Source organism: Lissotriton vulgaris, chromosome 1_1, assembly GCF_964263255.1.
Source record: "Lissotriton vulgaris chromosome 1_1, aLisVul1.2, whole genome shotgun sequence".
Lineage (NCBI taxonomy): Eukaryota > Metazoa > Chordata > Amphibia > Caudata > Salamandridae > Lissotriton > Lissotriton vulgaris.
The window spans coordinates 1,298,213,620-1,298,234,626 of record NC_141685.1 but is presented as its reverse complement, the minus strand read 5'-3'; the positions used below and the strand labels follow the sequence as shown (position 1 = coordinate 1,298,234,626).

The 21,007-nt window shown below is 44.6% G+C and overlaps 1 protein-coding gene across 1 annotated transcript in view; it reads right to left on the bottom strand.

Moving 5' to 3' along the window:
- The window catches only part of AAAS (aladin WD repeat nucleoporin), a 414,919-nt gene that overhangs the window by 271,205 nt on the left and 122,707 nt on the right, over positions 1 to 21,007 (bottom strand). The window contains exon 10 of the mRNA XM_086936522.1: positions 13,680 to 13,804. Coding sequence (XP_086792648.1) covers positions 13,680 to 13,804 — 125 coding nt within the window. The remainder of the gene's footprint in view (positions 1 to 13,679; positions 13,805 to 21,007) is intronic.

Below are 21,007 nucleotides of genomic sequence, written 5' to 3'. Positions count from 1 at the left end.
CCACCTTGGCCTAAGAGAACAGGTAGCCTTACAATAGTGAAAAACGAATTTGGCTGTAATTCACTATTAGGACATGCCACACACATCAGGGCTTGTCCTACCTTACACTTACAATGCACCCTGCCCTAGGACCTACCATAGGGGTGACTAATATGAAGTAAAGGGAAGGTTTTGAGGCTGGCAAGTGTGTGCACTTGCCCAGCCAGCATGACAGTACCAGACTGCATGCAGGTTCTGCAATGGCAGACCCTAGACACATTTTAAAGGGCTGCTTCTGTGGGTGGCGCAACCAGCGCTGCAGGCCCACTAGCAGTATTGGCATTTACAAGTCCTGGCACTCTTGGTGCGCTTTACTGGGGACTGACAGTAAATCCAATGAGCCAATCATGGTATCAATCACACATACACTTTACATTGGGAGCACTTGCACTGCGGCACGGATTGGCTGTGGCGCAGTACCCTGAGCAGCGGATACCAGCAAAAACATCTGAGGTACATCAGCAAAAAGTGGAAGGGAAACTCACGCCAAGGTGCCAGGTCTAACACGGCTCTAATTTTTTCAGCCTGTCTTCCCGACGAAAAGGAGGGGAGACAGTAAGGGGTCCTGCTCCTAATAGCAAGAGGTGCTGGGGGTCGCAGCAAGGCCTTTGAAGCTCCCCTGCCAAAGATGGCTGTTTCTGACCTGGGGGAGGTGCGACTACCTCCACCCAGGAAAGGCTTTGTTTTTGGGCTCAGGGAGCAAAGGCTCCTACCCCAGGGGTCCAGAAACATGGCTGGCGTGAACCTGTAGGGGATCCCACCAGAGACTGGTAATTTTTCAGGGGCATCTCTAAGATGCCCTTTGAGTGCATTTTTCATCAAATCCCACATGGGCATCAGTGTGGGTATAATGTGCTGAGGACTTTGTTACCAAACTTCCCAGTTTTCAGTAAAGTCATTATGGTGCTGTGGAGTTCGTAATAACAAACTCCCAGCACCATATACTCTTAATGGCATTACTGCACTTACAAGTCTAAGAATTGGTCTAGACACTGTAGGGGTACAGGGCTAGTGCACCTGTACCCTCACCACTGGTATAGTACACCCAGCAAGAGGGGTAGCTGACCTATGCCAGGGCAGTCAGTTGCAGGCATGGCACACAGGGATGCGTGACATGTAGCCTCTTCACTTTGTTGTGCGCCAAAATGGGGTGTGTGTGTGCATGTGTGGGGTGTGTGCATGTGCGTGTGTGTGTGTGTGTGTGTGTGTGTGTGTGTGTATGTATGTATGTATGTATGTATGTTAAGGAACAGGCCTCTAATGGTGGCACAATAAGTGCTGCAGCCCTTAGAGGCCTTTCCTGGCCACAGTACCCATGGTGCCTTTTACAAGGGACTGGGTGGCCAGAGAGGTGCCAACTGTGGGTACAAGGTACAGTTTTAGTAAAGAACACAAGCCCTGGGAACCCGATTGGGAGGGACCTAGGGCACATCAAGTCAAAGTACATATGGCAAAAAGTGTGTGTGTGTGTGGGGGAGGGGGGGGTACTGCAACAGAAACCCAGCTTCCTACACAGACAGGAAACACCCAGGCTCCAGGTGGCCCAAGGGTTCAGCAGAGGAAAGCTGACAGATCAACGCCAGCACTGGCTGATTGAAGGTCGCAATATGGATGTGATCAGCGCGAAGGATTGGAAACTCCTGAAAAAACACAGTGACGGTACAAGGCTTGGGACTGGTGCTCAGGTGACATCAATGAGCTCAGGATCCAAATATGGGGCTGTATGGGGAAACATGATGATGGCCTGGAGACCTACCTCTGGAGTGAAAGCACTGTCTTGATGCTGACCTACTATGTTTCTTGAGCTTTTTCAGGACTTTGCCCCAGGTCAAGAAGGCAAGGAACCTTGAGGTAGAAGAATCTATCAGAATCAATATTTTAGTTTTACCTTTATTCAACTAACAACTGTGAGCTATTGCGCAAGAAGGAAAATGCTACTTACCCACTATGCATCTGTTCTTGGCTTATAGATCTGTGGAGCCATATGCTTTTGCATTGATCCCCATCTGGTGTTGGGTCCGAATGTTTGCACTTTGTTTTTGTTCGAAGAAGTCTTTCCAGTCACAAAGTAGGTGACTCCTCCTTTCAGAGATAGTGCGCATGGACATCAACTCCATCCCCAGATTGTTTTGCCGTAGGGGTGATGATGGGGTTGGTAAGAGTAGAAAGATGTCCATGTATAGTGTATCTAAGTAAGATAATACTGCAACAGATAACGGTACCTGGGAAGGTGGGTGGGCACATATGGCTCTACCGCTCTATATCCCAAGAACAGATGCATACTGGGTAAGTAGCATTTTCTGTTCGAGGCATATGAGATGTAGATCATATGCTTTAGCATAGACTGTACAGCAGTTACTTCCAATAGGTGGCTAACCTGAATTAGTTTCAGTGGTATGAAATAGTGTTCTTAAAACAGCCTGGCCCACACTAGCTTGTTGTCTCCTTAACACATCTACACAGTAGTGTTTTGTGAATGTGTGTGGTGTAGGCCATGTTGCAGCTTTGCAAATATCATCTAAGGGTATATTCCCTAAGAATGCCATGGAAGCCCCTAGTCTGCGTGTAGAGTGTGCTCTGGGGGAATTATTAATGTGTGTTTGGCTTTAATGTAGCATATTTGTATGCAGTTCAGTTCAAATTGCTTTATTCGATTTTTTGTTTAAAACCATAAAAGCATACAATTTAAAAAATACAATCATAATTTAACAAGCAACATACATTTAAAAAGCAACATATTATCTACAAGTTAATGGGATTTGCTAACCCTGCAATTATGATTATCTAAATAGATTACATGGTATTCACAAGCCTAATATTAACTGTTTTTATGTTACGTCAAAGGGTTAAATTGATAAAGGTTGCTATACTTAAAACTGCTTTGCGGTAGAACAAATCGATTAAAAGCAGGGATGCTACGCTCGTTTGGTAAGCAAATTCTATAACCCAACTCAGTGTTATATTCGACGATTTGTTTCCGGAGGGGGATATATGGGTTGCTTGGATAGAAATCGTGTAGATCCCAGGTTGTTATGGGGCCATCACCTTCTTGGGGCTGCCAAGACTGGAGATAGGGAACAACTTGTCTGCTCCTAAATTTAATTAGAACCAAGTCGCCACTGATATCTTTTCGAAGGGGACCCAGCCAGCCCACTCTCCTCGCGCTGATTATCCTGCCATCAAGGTTATGGGGTAAGGGTCTATTTTTCGATAGCCAAAACTTGACTTTGTTTAGCAGGTCGATGGTTCTCTCAGATTTTCCATGTTTCAGTGGAGGAACCCCCGAGAGGATGGACACAAATGGAGCGGCCTCTGGGGAAAGATTAATACGAGGAATCTTAATATATTCCAATCTGGTATCAACATTGCGATCTATGACAGGTGTAGGTGGTGCCTTAGGGACATATGGAGGCACATTAGTAGGGACTAATACTTGAGTTGGGGGAGCTTTGTTTTGCATAGTTTGTTTGGGCGTATTGGGAAGAGCAGCATGGGGCGAACAGTTAGATGTTACATTGCGATCTATGACAGGTATAGGTGGTACCTTAGGGACATATGGAGGCACAGTAGTAGGGACTGATACTTGAGTTGGGGGAGCTTTGTTTTGCATGGTTTGTTTGGGCGTATTGGAAAGAGCAGCATGGAGCGAACAATTAGATGTTACAGTATGAGAAGATTGTGCCAGATTGGATTTAACAGTTTCCTCGATCCCCGTCAGTCTATCCCCCAAGGTGTTAATTTTATCGATCAGGGGATGCATAATAGTTATGATCAGATGTTCGATCATGTCCAGTAAAGCCAATTGGGAAGAGGATGCTGGATCGTCTAGTTGTTTACCCACCTCTGGGGTTGACAGGACAGTAATAACGGGCAAGTTTATATTTGGAGACGCATTCTGTAATTTTGATGTTTTGGATTGGGACCCACTTTTTCCAACCCCATCGTGTTTCCTTTTAGCAGATGTGACTTGAACGGGAATTGTACTTTGGGCATTGGCTTTTATGAGTGTAGGTATAGGCCCCTGTATACTTGCGCTGCGGGCTAGCGGACTAGTGTTTGTTGCCTGGTGGGGTGATGTCACAAAGGTATACCAGGTATTACACATACTATTTAAATCGTCTAGCCAGGGGAGATTAGACGCTGTAATAATTGTTTTTGGAGGGGTTTCCATGCTAGTTGGGGTGTCTATGAGCTGAGCTATAGTGATTATATCAACTGTACTATAGTATACTATACTATACTATACTATACATTCATTCGTACCGAAATGTCAATTGCGTGCCCGTCTTATGTCCTAAGGCATAGGTCCAGCCGAAAGGGTATATTTGTAACCACTCTCTTAGGGGTCTAGGTAACAGTTTCTGGGCAGATGTGATAGTCAATAAAGGCCAAGGGGGGTGGCCCGTCCCGTCCTCCTGTGGCCTCCGAGGGCCCGCCCTTTGCCCGGGCTTAGCCCGCGCGCGGTCCCGCGATGCGGGGGTTGTGACCCTTTTTGTGCGCCTCCTGGCGCGGAAATTACGTGGTGCGGCTTCCGGTGCCGCTAGGGCGTCTGGGAGTTGTGGTCCGTGATTGCCGCCCCCCCCCCCCCCCCCCCCCCCTCCGCACTGCGGCCGCTGGTGGCTGTGGGCTGCGGCGGCGGGAGGGAGGAAGACAGGAGCAAGTTCGGCGGCGGCTGGTGACTGGACAGAGTTTGCCCCCAAGCTGCAGGTGAGTATTTGAATGCACGTAACTATCCACTGTGCAATACCTGCTTTTGATATGGGATTGCCTTTATGCGGTGGTGAAAAAGCAGCAAAGAGTAGTTTGGTTTTCCTAAAAGATTTAGTTCTTTCAATGTAATAAAGTAAAGCTCTCTTAACATCTAATGTGTGAAGAGCACGTTCTGCCACGGAGTCTGGTTGGGGGATAAACACTGGTAAAACTGACTGGTTGAGAGGAAAGGTAGAAACGACTTTGGGTAAAAATGTGGGGTTAGTCCCAAGAATCACTTTATTTTGGTGAATTTGTAAAACTGGTTCTTGTATGGTTAGTGCCTGGAGCTCATCAACTCTCTTAAGAGATGTGATGGCTATGAAGAAGGCTACCTTCCATGTCGGTAATTGTAGTTCACATTTGTGCAACGGCTCAAATGGTGGGCCCATGAGTCTTGTAAGGACTAGATTAGGATTCTACATAAGAGAAAGTGGAAGTCTAGGAGGAATGATTTTCTTGAGTTCTTCCATAAAGGCTTTGGGCTTTGATAGTGGGTACACGAAACAAGTGTTGTCTGTTTTGTTGGAAAGCCGCTATTGCAGCAAGATGCAGTCTTATTGATGTATATGCTAAGTTAGCCCGCTGTAGGTGTAACAGATAAAAAATGATGTTTTGAATTCAAGCATCAAGCGGATTGATTTGATTGTTATTACAATAATGTACAAATCGTTTCCATTTTGCTGCATAGCATCCTTTTGTGGTAGGGTTTTCAGCCTCTTTAATGACGTTCATGCAGTCTGGCGGGAGATTAAGGTAGCCAAAGTCTATGATTTCAGGTGCCGGATCGCTGGTATCGCTGGGATCTGGTTGCCTTATCTCTCCATCGTTCGGAGTGAGCAGCTTGGGGAAGAGGTGTAGTTTTTGATGAGGAACTACTGATAGTTCCAACAGGGTTGTGAACCAGGGTTGTCGAGCCCATGTGGGAACAACTAGGATCATTGTGAGAGAATGTGGCTTGAGCTTCCGAACCAGTGATGGAATTAGCGGGAGAGGTGGAAAAGCGTAAGCAAATTTCCCTGACCAATTGATCCGTAGCGCATTGCCTTTGGACAATGGGTATGGATACCTGGCAGACCCGGAAGCTGAGATCGACCGTGGACCAGGGTTCGATTCCCCCCCTCGGCGGGTCTCGGGCTCAAAATTCCACGGACTCGACAATTCTCGCTCTGGTGCCTACTCAACTCACGGGGTCACACTCTGCGACTCTGGGCAATAGCTTGCTTAATCTCCACTACGGCCCCTCGCGGCGGGATGCCTGGCTTTCACCTTGTGGACGACCGGCTGTGGTTTCTCACAGGGGAATACCAGGACGGGTTCCCTAAGCAAGCGCCGGGACGCTTACGGGCAGCTGTGCGCTTTACAAGTCCAGCACATTTACATTTACATTTACCTGGAAGCGAAGTTAGGGCTTTTTGCATTGAGGTGTGTGGCAAACAGATCTACATCTGGGCAGCCCCACATTTGAAAAAATGGGAGAAGAACTTGATGGTGTAGTTCCCATTCGTGGATCTGTTGTCTTTGACGACTGAACAGATCTGCACTTTCATTGTTTACTCCTGGGAGATGTTCTGCAAGGAGATATATTTTTTGAGGTATGGCCCATCTCCATATGCTTTGAGCTAGGTGTGAAAGCTGTAGAGAGAGTGTCACCCCTGTTTTTGTAAGTAGTACATTGCTGTTACGTTGTCTGTACGAACTAGGACAGCTTTGCCTACTAGATGTATATGAAAAGCTTTCAATGCTAGAAAAATTGCTGATGTGAAACAAAACAGATTGCCAGTACTGTGCAGCAGTTCAAGACTCCATGAAAAAACGAACTACCAATTGCTCGTTTCCAAATGACCACTCTTTCAGTCAAGGTTTAGAGTAGAAATCTATAAATCTTTTATTTTTGTTTTTTATTTTATTATACTGATTTGAATTGTTTTCGTTTTATTTTTTGTTTTATTATTATTTTTATTTTCAACTATAAAACATATACATTATTGGGAAATACAGAGGAGTGAAACAAATTTATAAACAGGGGACATATATGAAAAAACTGGTTTGTACAACATTAAACACAATGATAGACAAGGCACATATACACGAGACAAACAATGATCACAAATCAATAGCTAAGGGGGTGGTGATAGTTGGTGGTATGACTTTCTCAAATAATTAGAGTCACTGGGTTACAATTCAAGGTGGAAATCAAATCCTATTTACAATCTAAAGGGTGGTATAGTGAGATCGATAAGATCAAAACATCAGAAAAAGTAACGTTTGAAAGACAATTTTTTACTTTGTAATTGTCAGGCAAAAATAATTCAAAAGCCACAAACGTGGCACCAATCGTCAACTACCACTTTGGTCGACGCGTTTCGAATCCTAGGCAATTCTAAGGATTCTCTTCAGGACCAAACAGATTTAGTCTGTCAAAGGCTATGAAGGGACTCGGGGGTGTGATGAGTAGTGGCAGGTCTTGTCGTGTCACAGTATACACGCAAAGATTCCCGTGCGAATGATCCGCAGGTTCCGGATGCAAATCCGTCAGTACATTTTTATGCGCCTCGTATTCAAATCTCTGGTTAGGCGTCCATCTCCTCCTCGCTCAGTCGTAGTCCTGTGTTATTCGCGATGAATTAGAAAAATTGCTAGCAGCTCAAGATGGTTTATGTGGTTTTGTTGTAGAGTCCACGTGCCCTGAATGGTATGTTTTTGAAGATGAGCTCCCCAACCAGTGAAGGATGCGTCTGCTGTGAGCACTTTCTGTGGAACCGGGTCGATGAATAGCCGTCCTTTGGAAAGGTTTTGTGTATACCACCACTGCAGAGAGTGATGAGTGCAGCCGTTCACCAACACCGGATCGGTTAACTGACTTGCTAAGCATTCCTGTAGGGGACGCAGTTGGAGTCTTGCATAAGGAACAATTAGAATGCAAGACATCATTCCGATCAACTGCATAAACACTCGGGCTGGTAGTGAGTGCTGCGGTTGAAATTGTGATAATAGGGTTAGCATGTTGCGTATTCTGACTGGGTTGGGGTACGCTAGTGTCTATTGTGGCTCCTAGGTGCGCTTGTGTGTTGGAGAGTTAAAGATGAGACTTGGTGAGGTTGACAGTGCATCCCAAGTCGTAAGTGTGGTGTATGCAGCGGTGTTGCGACTTGGCTTTTAGTAGACAGTCAAATAAGTAAGGGAAGACATGAATGTGTTGTCTTCTTAAATGAGATGCAACTACTGCTAGACACTTGGCGAAGACTCTTGGTGCTGTAGTTACCCCGAATGGGAGGACTTTAAATTGGTAATGTTGTCCGCCCACCACGAACCTGAGATATTTCCTGTGAGCTGGGTGAATGGGAATATGGAAGTAGGCATCCTTTAAATCTAGAGTGGAAAGAAAGTCGCCTTGCTGAAGCAATGGAGCACCTGTTGAAAGGTGATCATGTGGAAGTGGTCCGATGGAATATAGAGGTTTAGTTGTCTGCAGGGCCGGACTGGCCGTAGCGGGCACTGGGCAATCCCCCGGTAAATCGCATGGGTGGTGGGCCGGTTTGGGGCCCCTGGGGGACGTTTATGTTACAGGGCTGTTTTTGCAGCATCGGCCCTTGCAAAGAGCTTGGCGGCACCCACAACCCCCCGGAAAGGGGGGGCGAGCACTCTGCCAGGGCCGGTTTTAGTTCCCAGTCCAGCCCTGGGTGTCTGAGGTCCAGTATGGGCCTGAGGGAGCCGTCTTTTTTTGGAAAAAGTAAGTATAGGTAGTATACCCCCTTCCCTTGATGACATAATGGGACCGGTTCTATTGCATGTTTGTCTAAGAGAGAGAGGATCTCTTGTTTTAACAGGGTGAGGTGTTCATTGCACGCTGTCTCAGAAGCATTGTTGGTGGAGTGATGGTAAGTTCCAGGCAATAACCATGTTGGATAATTTGTATTACCCACTTGTCTGAAGTGATTGACTCCCAGACAGGTAGGAACTGTGAGAGACGTCCCCCGACAGGAGTGGAATGATCGGGGGTAGTGGAGGGAAGTCACTGAAGTACGGGTGGAGTTACCTCTGCCTCTTCTCTTGTTATTAATTCCTCTGTAACCCCTTGAAAATAGCCTCTGGAGGAGTTAGGTTGGTTGTTTCCCTTGTAAGAGGAGGAGGGATTTTTTGACAACAGTGTTTTTTGAGCCACCCCTGTAAAAGGGGTACAAAAGGGGGTGGTAATGGACGGAGCATCTGAACCAATCAAACACTCACACCCAGTCAAAAGATCTGGGTTTAATCCATCACCGTTCTTTAGCCCACTCTGCCACCCCAGTTCAGACATGGCTATATGCAAATCAGTCTGACCCTGTGCCTCATGGGAACAGTCCAGCCCGAACTGCCAAGCCATGCCTTCCCTGGACCGGAAACAAGCTTCCGAGGACCGGTATCTTGCATTCCAGCCGTCTTCAGCCCGGCTTGCTTGAATCCAGTGGCAAAGTGAGCAAGGGACTCACGTCTGAGCATACCCTGCCACACTTATGGCGGCCAAAAGCGGTACAAAAGGGGGTGGTAATGGACCCAGATCGCTTGACTGGGTGTGAGTGTTTGATTGATTCAGATGCTCCGTCCATCACCACCCCCTTTTGTACCCCTGTAAAAGGAGCGACAATAAGAACCCCTGCTAGAAGGTAATGGAGGGCTCCCATGGATTTTGCAGTTTCAGTGTCTTGCTTCATTTTTTCTAATGAAGTATCTACTGTTGTCCCGAAAAGATGCTCTTTATCAAAGGGCTGATTAAGTATGGATGATTATACCTCCTGCTTGAATCTAGAGATTCGAAGCCAAGCGTGTTTCCGCAACAGTAGGCTAGTGTTGATTGCACGAGACGCTGTGTCCGCTGCATCTAGGGTGCATTTTATGGAAGTGTTGGTGATGAGCTTCCCTTCCTGAACGAGGTTGTTAGCTTTAGTTTTATACTCCCTCTGGCAAATGTTGCAAGGAGTATTTCTAACTCATCATAGTGGGCCCTGTCGTAGTGTGCTAACAGAGTCTGAGCATTGGCAATACGCCAATAATTAGCGGCCTGCGAAGCTACTCTCTTGCCAGTGAAGGACTGGGTTATTTAAGACCCAGCGGTGCCAGGGGACAACACCTGAAACCTTCGTGGGTAACCTGTTCCGGCGTACAAATGACAGAGACACGGGACACTTCCTTCGGCATCAAAGATTCGAGGTTTTTTTACTGCAGGGAACACAGAAGTCACGAGAAGTACACAACAGGTATGTTCGCGGGATCTGCTTCAATTTGCTACTGTGGATCGCTCCTTTTTATACACATTTCTCTCATAGGTTAACATGGTACACAAAGGTTTACAACTTGGTTCCCATAATTATCCCCGAGAGGGGTCGCTTTGATGCATTCAAGGTCCGGAACATAAGTACAGAAACATTCGTGGTTCCCAACTGTAAAAACCCATCTTCCCACCATTAGTACATTCCAATCGGCAGTAAACAGATCGAAAAAGGAACAAGGACAGGTGCAGAGGAAGGCAGAAACAGTGGGGAGATCGGAAAGGGTTTAAAAGGGGTGGTATCGGGAAACACGAGCTACAGGCATCAAAGAGACGTGCCTAATGAGATGCACGGCTGAGACAATAGACTGGCATGGCAAGATGAGCCTCGAGCGGGGCCATCTGCCTTACAGTATCATCCCCCTCATCATAAAGACACTTTCAAAGGGAATGTGTCTTCCGCAAGAGTCTTGGGAATCCCAGGGTCGCGAAGCGGACAGCGTCCGTTCGCTGGCTACTTGAGGGCAAGAGACAAAATGGATGCCATATCTAAGATGGAACCCGTGGGTACAGATGTATAAACCCACGAAACAGACGAACGGTTTAGGTTAGCACAGCGAAACTGCGCACACCCACTAAACTCGTCATTTGCGGTTCGTAGATACCAGACTCGACCATATTCGTGCGAGTCGAAAACACCACTTACAATCGTCACGGAACCTCACCAGAGGCATCAATAAGTTTAGACTCCTTATCAGGAGGAGGGGCGTCGCCTGTAATTTGAGAGTTAGCTCTCTTGCGGACGTTAGATACAACAAGAGAGTCTAAAGGTAACTGACCTTTTATGTATACAGGGTCTGTAGGAGCGGGCTTGTATTTTTTATCCACCCTAGGTGTCAGTATCCTGGTTCTAACTGGGTCTTTGAAGACCTCGTCGGTGTGTTTTATCATGCCCTTCAACATGGGTAAAGTGTTCTAGACCTTTGTGAGTGTGTGAATGTTTTTACAAGGAAATCCTCTTCTAGAGGGCCTGAATGTAGATCCACCCCGTGATATTGGGCAGCCCTGTTGATAAGTTGTTCAAAGCCAATGTTGTCATCAAGTGGGGAAGGTCTGGAGGGATACAGGTCAGGGTCATTAGGTTGATCTGTATCCTTAATATAATCACCCCAGAGATCAGTGTCATGTGGTATTGTAGTGATTGCCCACAAAGAGAGAACTAGACAGGCTCATCCACGCCATATTCACATTCACCCTTCCGGCCGCAGAGCAGGAAAGAGCTTAGGGCACTACGTTTCCCAGCAGGCAGTGGGGCGCGTCTATACGAGGAAATGGACAGCCCATATTTAAGCACCTCATCCTCACGAGGATGGTGCTTGACAATCTGTTCCCGAGGATAATGGTGGATGGTGCTTCCCGCCGGACTTCAGCCTGAAGCATTGCCGCGTTTTCCTAATCTTTCTTCCTGAGGAGAAGCTCTGTGGGACATCAGCCACGAACCTGGTCTATGTGGATACTTCGTAGAAGGTGCAGGTATTGACGGAAGGAGGGTGGTGCGCTTCCTTCGAATTCGTAACTTTCTCTTGTTCTCAATGCCGCGCCTCTGGGTCCTTTTATTATTCGGAAGCTTCATTTAAGACGCACTGGAGCGTCTGGTTTCCGTTTCCCGTGACACATTTGAGAAGCACTGTTTGCTGAGTGTTATCAGCCCCTTTCATTATTTTCCCGGTACTAGCACAGAGGTTTCATTATCCGCTATTAGATACCAGAGGGTACTTATCATTTGTGAGTTCCTTTGCAAATTCCCTGCTATATTTCAACACGGACCAGTTGCCTGCTTTGTTCTATTAAGCTGGATGCTTGTTTTTCAATTTTTGTTTCTGTTGTACTCCGCACTACCAAAGACTGGGATTGCAGGGGTAAACTCTCCCTATAAACACTATTGCGTTGTGTACAATTTTCATGAAGCGAGACTGGGATTTACTTGTTTCATGCTGTGACATCAACAGCTGTATAAGAGATATGTTGCCTTGGTTCCTATGAGACTTGCCAGCTGCTTCAAAGGAATGTTCATATATGTAACTTCATAGGAGAGCAACTGACCGGACTTCTGTGGTGGTATCCCGAAGGGCACCTTCCAGAACACTTAGACCAGATCATTGTTATTTTATCCCTTTTCCCTTTTCCCCAGGGCACGACCTCTCGCAGCAGGGTTTTCTCCCTCTGTTGGGGGTGGCGTTCAGGGGAGTAGGGGAATATATCAGTTACCATCGACCCTGCCGGCCACCAGGAAAAGGTTAGTGGTGTTCTATATATCTTGTGCTACTGACAAGCGTGACAGGTATGTCCCGATCTTGTGGGGTATGATAATCGTCATTCCCATTCCCATCCCCATGTCAAACCGGAGCACAGCAATACACATCCAAACCTGATGGCGGAAAAAAACAATCTGGGGTTGGAGTCGATGCCCATGCGCACTATCACCGAAAGGAGGAGTCACCTATCTGGTGACTGCAAAGACTTCTTCAAACAAAAACAAAGGGCAAACATCCGGACCCAACACCAGATGACGATCTATGCTAAAGCATATGATCTACAGCCTCAAACACCTCATTTAAAGAGCTTTGAAGGATGTCACAGTGACTGGGGGAGCCCTTAAGTTCCATTATAATTTTCTCAACATAATTTTGAGACAGGAATCACTGTTGTTGAATAGTGCACAGCAAGGAGAACACATTAAGCCAGGTAAAGAAGAAAGTCCATGTGCCACATGACAACTGAGAGAAATGTGATACAATGAAAAATGATCCACCCTAACCACAGAATTCTGGCCAGAAAGATAGACCCAGAAACTGATTAATGGAGTACCCTCTACATTTAGAACTGCAATAGATCTTTCAAAGAGGTTTTGATGATCTGTTTCATCAAAAGTGGATGGTAAAACTGACAAACTCTGCATGACAAAATGTCCTTGGTCTACAACAAGACAGATATTATCAACCACATCTTACTAAGTAACGTCCATGTCATGCACCATATACAAACCGTATTGGTGTGTGTGAAGAACATTATTGTTCTCCAACTGTATGTGTAACTGTTTAGCTGTTTTCAAGAGCAGGCTTAAGGGTTTAAAGTCACTGGTGCTGTAATCACGTGTCATCCGGTTTCTCATGAGCTAATTCATACTCTGCCAGTGTGGTTTTCTATTCAGGTCACTTGTGTATCGAGCCTTTTGGTGGGTACTCTACATGCGGGGTGACAGTAGTGCACCTAACATGGTACTCCTTTTAAAATTGGGTGACCAGCATCCTATGACTAGGCCTTAACACACCAATAAGAAGTGCAACTTTGATGATGAATCTCTATGGTCAAGAGTGGCTGATGGGACAACACTCAAAGTATGTTGAGAGGTCAATGGCAGAGAGACTCATCATGGTAATTGTTTACAGACTCTAGGGATACATGTATACCCTCAATGGACAACAGATTGCAAATATATCAGAAATGTATTATACTCTTCTCTGCTTTGTTGTACGTTTGAAAGGAGTGATTTAATATGTTGTACTCACATTCATTGAAACTCAGCCAGTGCATGCTACAGTTGCTATTTGATGTTTACCTTTTGGCTAGTGGGAGGTCTCACCTGAAAACACCTGTGGGTGTGGCTGCCAGCACTTTACTACCCTTGGGTGACCAAGACAGGAATGTGACTCCACCCCCTCCAACTCGCTGCAGCGGTACACAGTTCTCTGTAGATACATCCCACACCTAGCATTGGAGACAAAGATCAGAGAAAACAAAATGAAGAAGAGATAATGGACATTATTTCCATAGCAAGTAGTTTTAGGGATAAAGAATAGAGGAAGAGAGAAAAGAGAAAGGAGAGAAGGTATACAAGGGATACTGATAAGAGAAAGAGGGGAGAGAAAAATTAGAAGAGCTGAAACAGGAAAAGAAGGTAAAGCAAACCAAAGATAGGACAGAAAGTGTGATGTCTAGAATGAAAGAAAGAGGAAAACCTGACCAAGGTGTAAAGAGGGAGTATGAGAAAGCAAGGGAGTAACAGAGGTGAAAGTTAGTGAGACGATGGGAGAGAAATCAGGAAGAAAACTTCAATAATGATGAATACTGGCTATCAATGAAAAGATGTAAAAGATGAAAGGTAAGAGCAGCAAAGAAAGAGAAGAAATGTTAAGGAGAAATGTAAAATATCACGGTATAGATGCGAGAAAAGAAATATAAAAACATTAGAAACAGATTACCAGCATCAGCTCAAACTTGTCAGTGTTACTTTCATACCTTTACAATAAAACACATGTAGCTTCTTCTGTTCCTCCCTAAACTAAACTCTTTTCATGAGATGCAGGAGAGGGAGAAATCAAATCAGCAATGTTGAGGGGATTTTGAGTACAACAAAGACCCCACTATAGGTAAGCACAGTAGCAAAAGGAGTACTCTTCGTCTCATTCAACAGCAACCACTGCTGGTGCATTTGTGGTGAAGCTTGTGCATAATAAAAAAATGTAAAAATACATTTAACACTTTTGGGTACTACCAGTGCAAAAATTGCTTGTCAAATCAAAAATTACCAGGCTTGTGGATAACACAGTAAAAAAGGGGTGAAATAGTTACTTGTTTGTAGCACATTGCTCCGACATTTGGTATCCATCATACATGTACAAGGTTGAATCATGATCTCCCATCAATTTCGAGTCTGAAGTAACTAGGGGTGAGCAGTATTTAAAGAATGTATACATTGTACAGTAGTGTCTTTCTTAGCACGGTAACCCCATTGTAAATGTGTAAACTTGAGTCAATGCAATTAATGTGCTTTACACATCACTACCCCTAGAAGGCAACACAGTTTAGATTTCTGGTTCCCGGTGCAAACAGACAGCAAAAATATTTAGCAAAAACAGACTTTGCTTTACATAATGCCCTACAAATAATTCAACTATTTCCAATCAAATACACTTCCTGAATATTTCATGTCTCTGTACACTTGTTCTAACTCCCGCTCTACCAATTTTGGAGGCACCTGCACGACAGAATGATTAAGTGTGGGTCACATATTTATTGCAAAATGTTTATGAACTTTTGACAGAATTTGTGAGATAGTCTTTCTTAGAGTTTCTGTTCTGTAACGCTGTTTTCATCTACTGGTTTTATCTGCCGAATTTCAGATAAGATTAGTTCCTGTCTTTTTTTTATCCACCAGGTTTCTGCCACTTCACATTCAACAGCAGCTAAGACCTTCCCTGAGTTGGTGAGTGATTTCTGACATGTGGGATAATTTCGCCTAAGATCTTTTATTAGTGTTTTTCAAACTTCATTGTACATAACATGCTTATGTATGCATATATGTATATGTATGCATGTATTTATAGAGATATGCAGATGTATATATATGTTTATATATACATGTATATATATATATATATACACACACATACACATGTATAAATGCATATGCATATACATATATATATATATGCATATGTGTGCGTGTAGAGAGAGGTAAAAAGAGGTAGAGAGAGGTAGGGAACAGAGAGTAGAGAGAGTACTAGAGAGTGAGTAGTAAAGAATATGTAGTAAAAAGTGTGTAGCAGAGTGTGTAGTAGAGTGTGTAGTAGAGTGTAGTAGAGATGGAGTAGTAGAGAGGGAGTAGTAGAGACTGAAGTAGAGAGTAGTGAATGTGTAGTATAGAGTGAGTAGTAGAGAATAGCAGTGTAGGAGAGTGAGTAGTAGAGTGTGTAGTAGAGAGTAGTGAGTGTGTAGTCTGAAGTAACTAGGGGTGAGCAGTATTAAAAGAATGTATACATTGTACAGTAGTGTCTTTCTTAGCACGGTAACCCCATTGTAAATGTGTAAACCTGAGTCAATGCAATTAATGTGCTTTAGACATCACTACTCCTAGAAGACAACACAGTTTAGATGTCTGGTTCCCGGTGAAAACAGACAGCAAAAATATTTAGCAAAAACAGACTTTGCTTTACATAATGCCCTACAAATAATTCAACTATTTCCAATCAAATACACTTCCTGAATATTTCATGTCTCTGTACACTTGTTCTAACTCCAGCTCTACCAATTTTGGAGGCACATGCACGAGAGAATGATTAAGTGTGGGTCACATTTTTATTGCAAAATGTTTATGAACTTTTGACAGAATGTGTGAGATAGTCCTTCTTAGAGTTTCTGTTCTGTAACGCTGTTTTCATCTACTGGTTTTTATCTGCCGAATTTCAGAATAGATTAGTTGCTGTCTTTTTTTTTATCCACCAGGTTTCTGCCACTTCACATTCAACAGCAGCTAAGACCTTCCCTGAGTTGGTGAGTGATTTCTGACATGTGGGATAATTTCGCCTAAGATCTTTAACATTTTCTTGGGATTAAAGCACAATCCTCTAGCAAGGAGAAAAACACATTTTGGAAAACAAACAAAACAACAACATAGAGCAAACATAGCCACAGGAGCAGTGAAGTGTTTCCACAAAAACTGTAACAGTACCTGCAGTAAGCTAACAAGCATTGAAAATGCAATAGGTCTCGCCCTCGTTTAACGCCTTAACTGCGGCGGTTTTTCCTCCGCGGTGCGGGCTTTCTATTGAGTGGGTGGGGCTCCGTCAGCTGACGGCAGCAACCATCAGGTGGTGCTCAGCACGGAACGGGCTAAGTTAAAGCAATTCTGTTTGTAATTAGGTGATTTTTTAGCTTTGCTTTTATTAGTGTTTTTCAAACTTTCATGTACATAACATGCTTTTATATGCATATATGTATATGTATACATGTATTTATAGAAATATGCAGATGTATATATATGTTTATATATGCATGTATATATATATACACACACATACACATATATATATATATATATATATATATATATATATATATATATATATATATATATATGCATATGTGTGCGTGTAGAGAGAGGTAAAAAGAGGTAGAGAGAGGTAGGGAATAGAGAGTAGAGAGAGTAGTAGAGAGTGAGTAGTAAAGAGTATGTAGTAAAAAGTATGTAGTAGAGTGTGTAGTAGAGTGTAGTAGAGAGTAGTAGAGAGAGAGTAGTAGAGAGTGAAGTAAAGAGTAGTGAATGTGTAGTATAGAGTGAGTAGTAGAGAATAGTAGTGTAGGAGAGTGAGTAGTAGAGTGTGTAGTAGAGAGTAGTAGAGTGTGTAGTAGAGAGTAGTAGAGTGTGCAGTAGAGAGTAGTAGAGTGTGTAGTAGAGAGTAGTGAGTGTGTAGTATAGAGGGAGTAGTAGAGAATAGTAGAGAGTGCGTAGTAGAGAGTGCGTAGTAGAGTGGGAGTAGTAGAGTAGTAGAGTGTGTAGTAGAGAGCGAGTAGAAGAGAGTAGTAAAGTGGGTAGTAGAGAGTGAGTAGTAGCGAGTTAGTAGTGAGTGTGTAGTAGAGAGTGTGTATTAGAGAGTGAACAACGGTTGTTTATGAATGAAATACTCATTAAAAATCACTAATACCTGCCACCCAGGCCATTTCTTTGGCTTTGGGGACCTGGATAATCTGAGCTGTCGAACTTGCAGTCGAGAGAGATGGTTAATAGTTGGTACCTTCATTGGCAGCGATGACGGGGTAGTGGGTGGTGCACGCTGCAGTGGCCTCCTCGTCGGGCCCTGGCACTTATTATTTTACAAGTTAAGCACTGTATAGGGTTAACGTTATCATGCCTTCGGGGGTGAAGAGCTGTATGATGCTGTGCTACCCCTGGCAGTTTTATGAATAGATATGTTCACACGCATAGGGTATGAATAACGGCGCAGACCAGTCTTCTGGTCTGGGAAGTCAACTCTAATCGAGAAGGCCTGCGACAGATATGGTTGTAGGGCTAAAGAGCCAAACACACAGATGACAGGAATGTATTACTAAGGGGTGTCAGCTTTAAAACGTCTCTATTGGAGCACAACAGGTGAAAAGTCATTTTCCTTGATAATCTAATCCTTTACAATAAACCACAGAGAATCCATCCTGGCGAACGCCTGACATGTGCCAAATATGCCCTATTACCGGACTTGTTGTGACCGACACTGCAACATTGCAGTCTGAGTTTGACATAAAAATATCCCCAGGCCAGTAGCTCCTGGGCATTCTGCCCGGCCTCCGTGACCCCCGTGCCCCGAGGCACTTTTGCCATGCCTTTCTCCGCATGGGCCCGGTTACAAACCTACTGATACTTAACAAGACAGATCTGGGCTCAGGAGTAGCGTGTTACTCGTCGAAAAAAAAGAGATTCGATGCCTCATCAACGGCAGTAAGCGCTATGATTACAATATGCATTATTTCCAACATAAGGGTAACTTGCTCCTGAATTTGCGGGAGTCCTGTTTACTCCTGGAATTTGTTTTTTGATAAATCTTTTCCAACTACCAACCGCTTCTTCGGTGCTGGGACAGATGTTGAAAAGACTATTCGCTGTGAGAATGCAGTTCACAGTATCTGGCTTCACCCTGCTTTCTGAGCGCTGTTGCTCCAGTGTACGAATAAATTCAGGATTTTGTTTTGCCTCTGTCGCATTCCTGGAGCAGTGTTTCTGAATTCACGTAAGCTGTTCCACTAATGAACAAAATAGCTTCAACTCTTGCTCCCTCTCCACCTAAGAGGGTCGCTGACGTGACCCATTAGTCAAAGCCACCCACCTCTCTTTTCCAAGACTATTGCGAGATGTTGTGCTGTTGCTTCTTAGCTCGCCTCACAGCTCTTTGCATTTTAAAATTTGCAGTTTTTGTCATATTACAAATGCAAGACTTTATGCATTGCACTGGTGTTTGCAGTGATCAGCTGCCCGCGTAGCAATGATGCAGTTAGCTCTAATGTACGCAAGGTTAAGGTGTAACGGCAGTCGCAATTAAAGGGAATTACCCCCTCACTCATGCGTCCAGGTACCACTGCACCTCCTGCACTCCTATCTACATCCTCCTGAAAGTGGAACAAGAAACTCAACGAGAACTGTATGAAAGATGAGCTTCATGCCTTTATTTACTGCTTGACCCCGTCTCCAGAGGGTCATCGACTTCGGCTCTTTCTGGCTATTCGGCCAAGATCACAGAGGAGTCGGAGAATCAATTTATACCGTACCAGTTACAAGTAGGAGTCCCGGGGTGCTAGAGCATAACAAGTGCTCGCCAGGCAGCCGCGGCACCCGCGCTTTACTTATAACATTAAAAGTAAAGCGCGGGTGCCGCGATTATACCAAAAGTAAAGAAATAGGTGTTTTTTCTATTTCTTTACTTTTGGTATAATCGCGACACCTCGCTTTACTTTTAAAGTTATAAGTAAAGCGCGGGTGCCGCGATTATACCAAAAGTAAACAAATAGTAAAAAACATCTATTGTTTTACTTTTGGTATAATCGCGGCACCCGTGCTTTACTTTTAATGTTTAAAGTTAAAGCGCGGGTGCCGTGATTATACCCAAAGTAAAGGGAAAAAATGCGCTCGCCATGACTACACTTTTCTGTTTTTGAGACGGCCCACTTGGATGGGCTCGCCGGAGCTTGTCTTTATGGGACTATGTGTTTTGAAACACTTGGCCCCATAAAGATAAGGATCCTTTTGTGACGGGAGTAAGTCAAGTGAGCCTGTCCAAGTGGCTCCAACTGTAAGTCAGAGGATGGTCTTTCCCAATGGCTGGCCACCGTTTAGCATAAACAGTGACACCGGCCAATGGGAAAGAGGGGCGGGGCTTAAAGTCCACTAGTGATTCTCCCTTTAAATCACTAAATCTCGCCAGCAAGACTGCGCATGTGAGCAGCTCTAGGCTTCAACCTAAAAAGGAGGCCTGGAAGAGGAGATCTAGAGAGAAGAGTTAAACATTAAGGTACATTCTCAACAGGACTCCAAATTACATGCATACATGGTGCCAAAAGACAGCACGACTTGTCAAGTCTTTCCAACAAAAACTTTCAGTGCTAAAGGAGCCGCTGAGTCCTTACCTTAGAGTTTTTCCGAGACTTCAGACTAGATCTGGACATTTTTGATCAGTTTCCCTGTGCACGGTAAGTGGGGTCCTTCAGCTCTGCGTCGGCTGTGACGTGCACAGTGCCTATATAAGCGCCATCCCAGCACGCTGTCATCAGTTACTTTTCAATACTTTCCATGTTAGAAGCACGGAGCTACAAAGAATGCTGACGGCACTGTGTGCAGTGCCAAGCACCTCAAAAGGGTAATCCTATACAAAAATCAGTTTGCAGAGCAGGGAGGAGGAATCTGAAGCTAGATAGAATCTCTACCAGATAAGGCGTTGCCAAAGGTAAATAACTTGTTCATCTTATAGAAACTTCTAGCAGCAGATTCCTTACCTTAGAATAGATACCCAAGCAATAACCAATTAGACCAAGCAGTCCTGCAAGACAAAAATGGTAATCTGCCCATCACGCCGGATGTCCCGAAAGTAACGATTGGTGTTCGTGTGTAGTGATTGCAATTTTAGTGCTTGACAGATGTCCAGGACAGGGACTCTGTGAGCTAACGCAGTGATTGCAGCCTTTCCTCTGGTGGACTGAGTGCGTAAGCCCTAGGGGGCTGCTTTTTTGGTCCATGCGTAGCAGATTTTAAAACAGAGCACTAGCCATCATGAGATGGTTAGTCTCTGCAAGCTTCCCCATTCTTCACCCCAACATACACAACGAACCGCTGATAGTCCACCCAGAACTCTTTGGTATGATCAAGGTAGAATGACAACCTTCTTTTTGGGTACAGGCAGTGAAGTATCCTTTTCTTTAGATGGATGATGCGGAGCAAAGATGGCAGGCACGGCTAAGCGAAAAGGTGTCAGAAAATTCGGAAGGAAGCAAGCATGCGTCCTGAGAACCAGTTTGTCTGGAAAGAAAGTTGTGTAAGGAGGGTGCACAGAGAGCGCTAGCAGTTCGCTGACTCTCCTGACCACCAGGAAAGCTGTTTGAATTTTGATGGTGAGCTGGCAAATAGGGCAATTGTTCAAGTGGCTTAAAGGG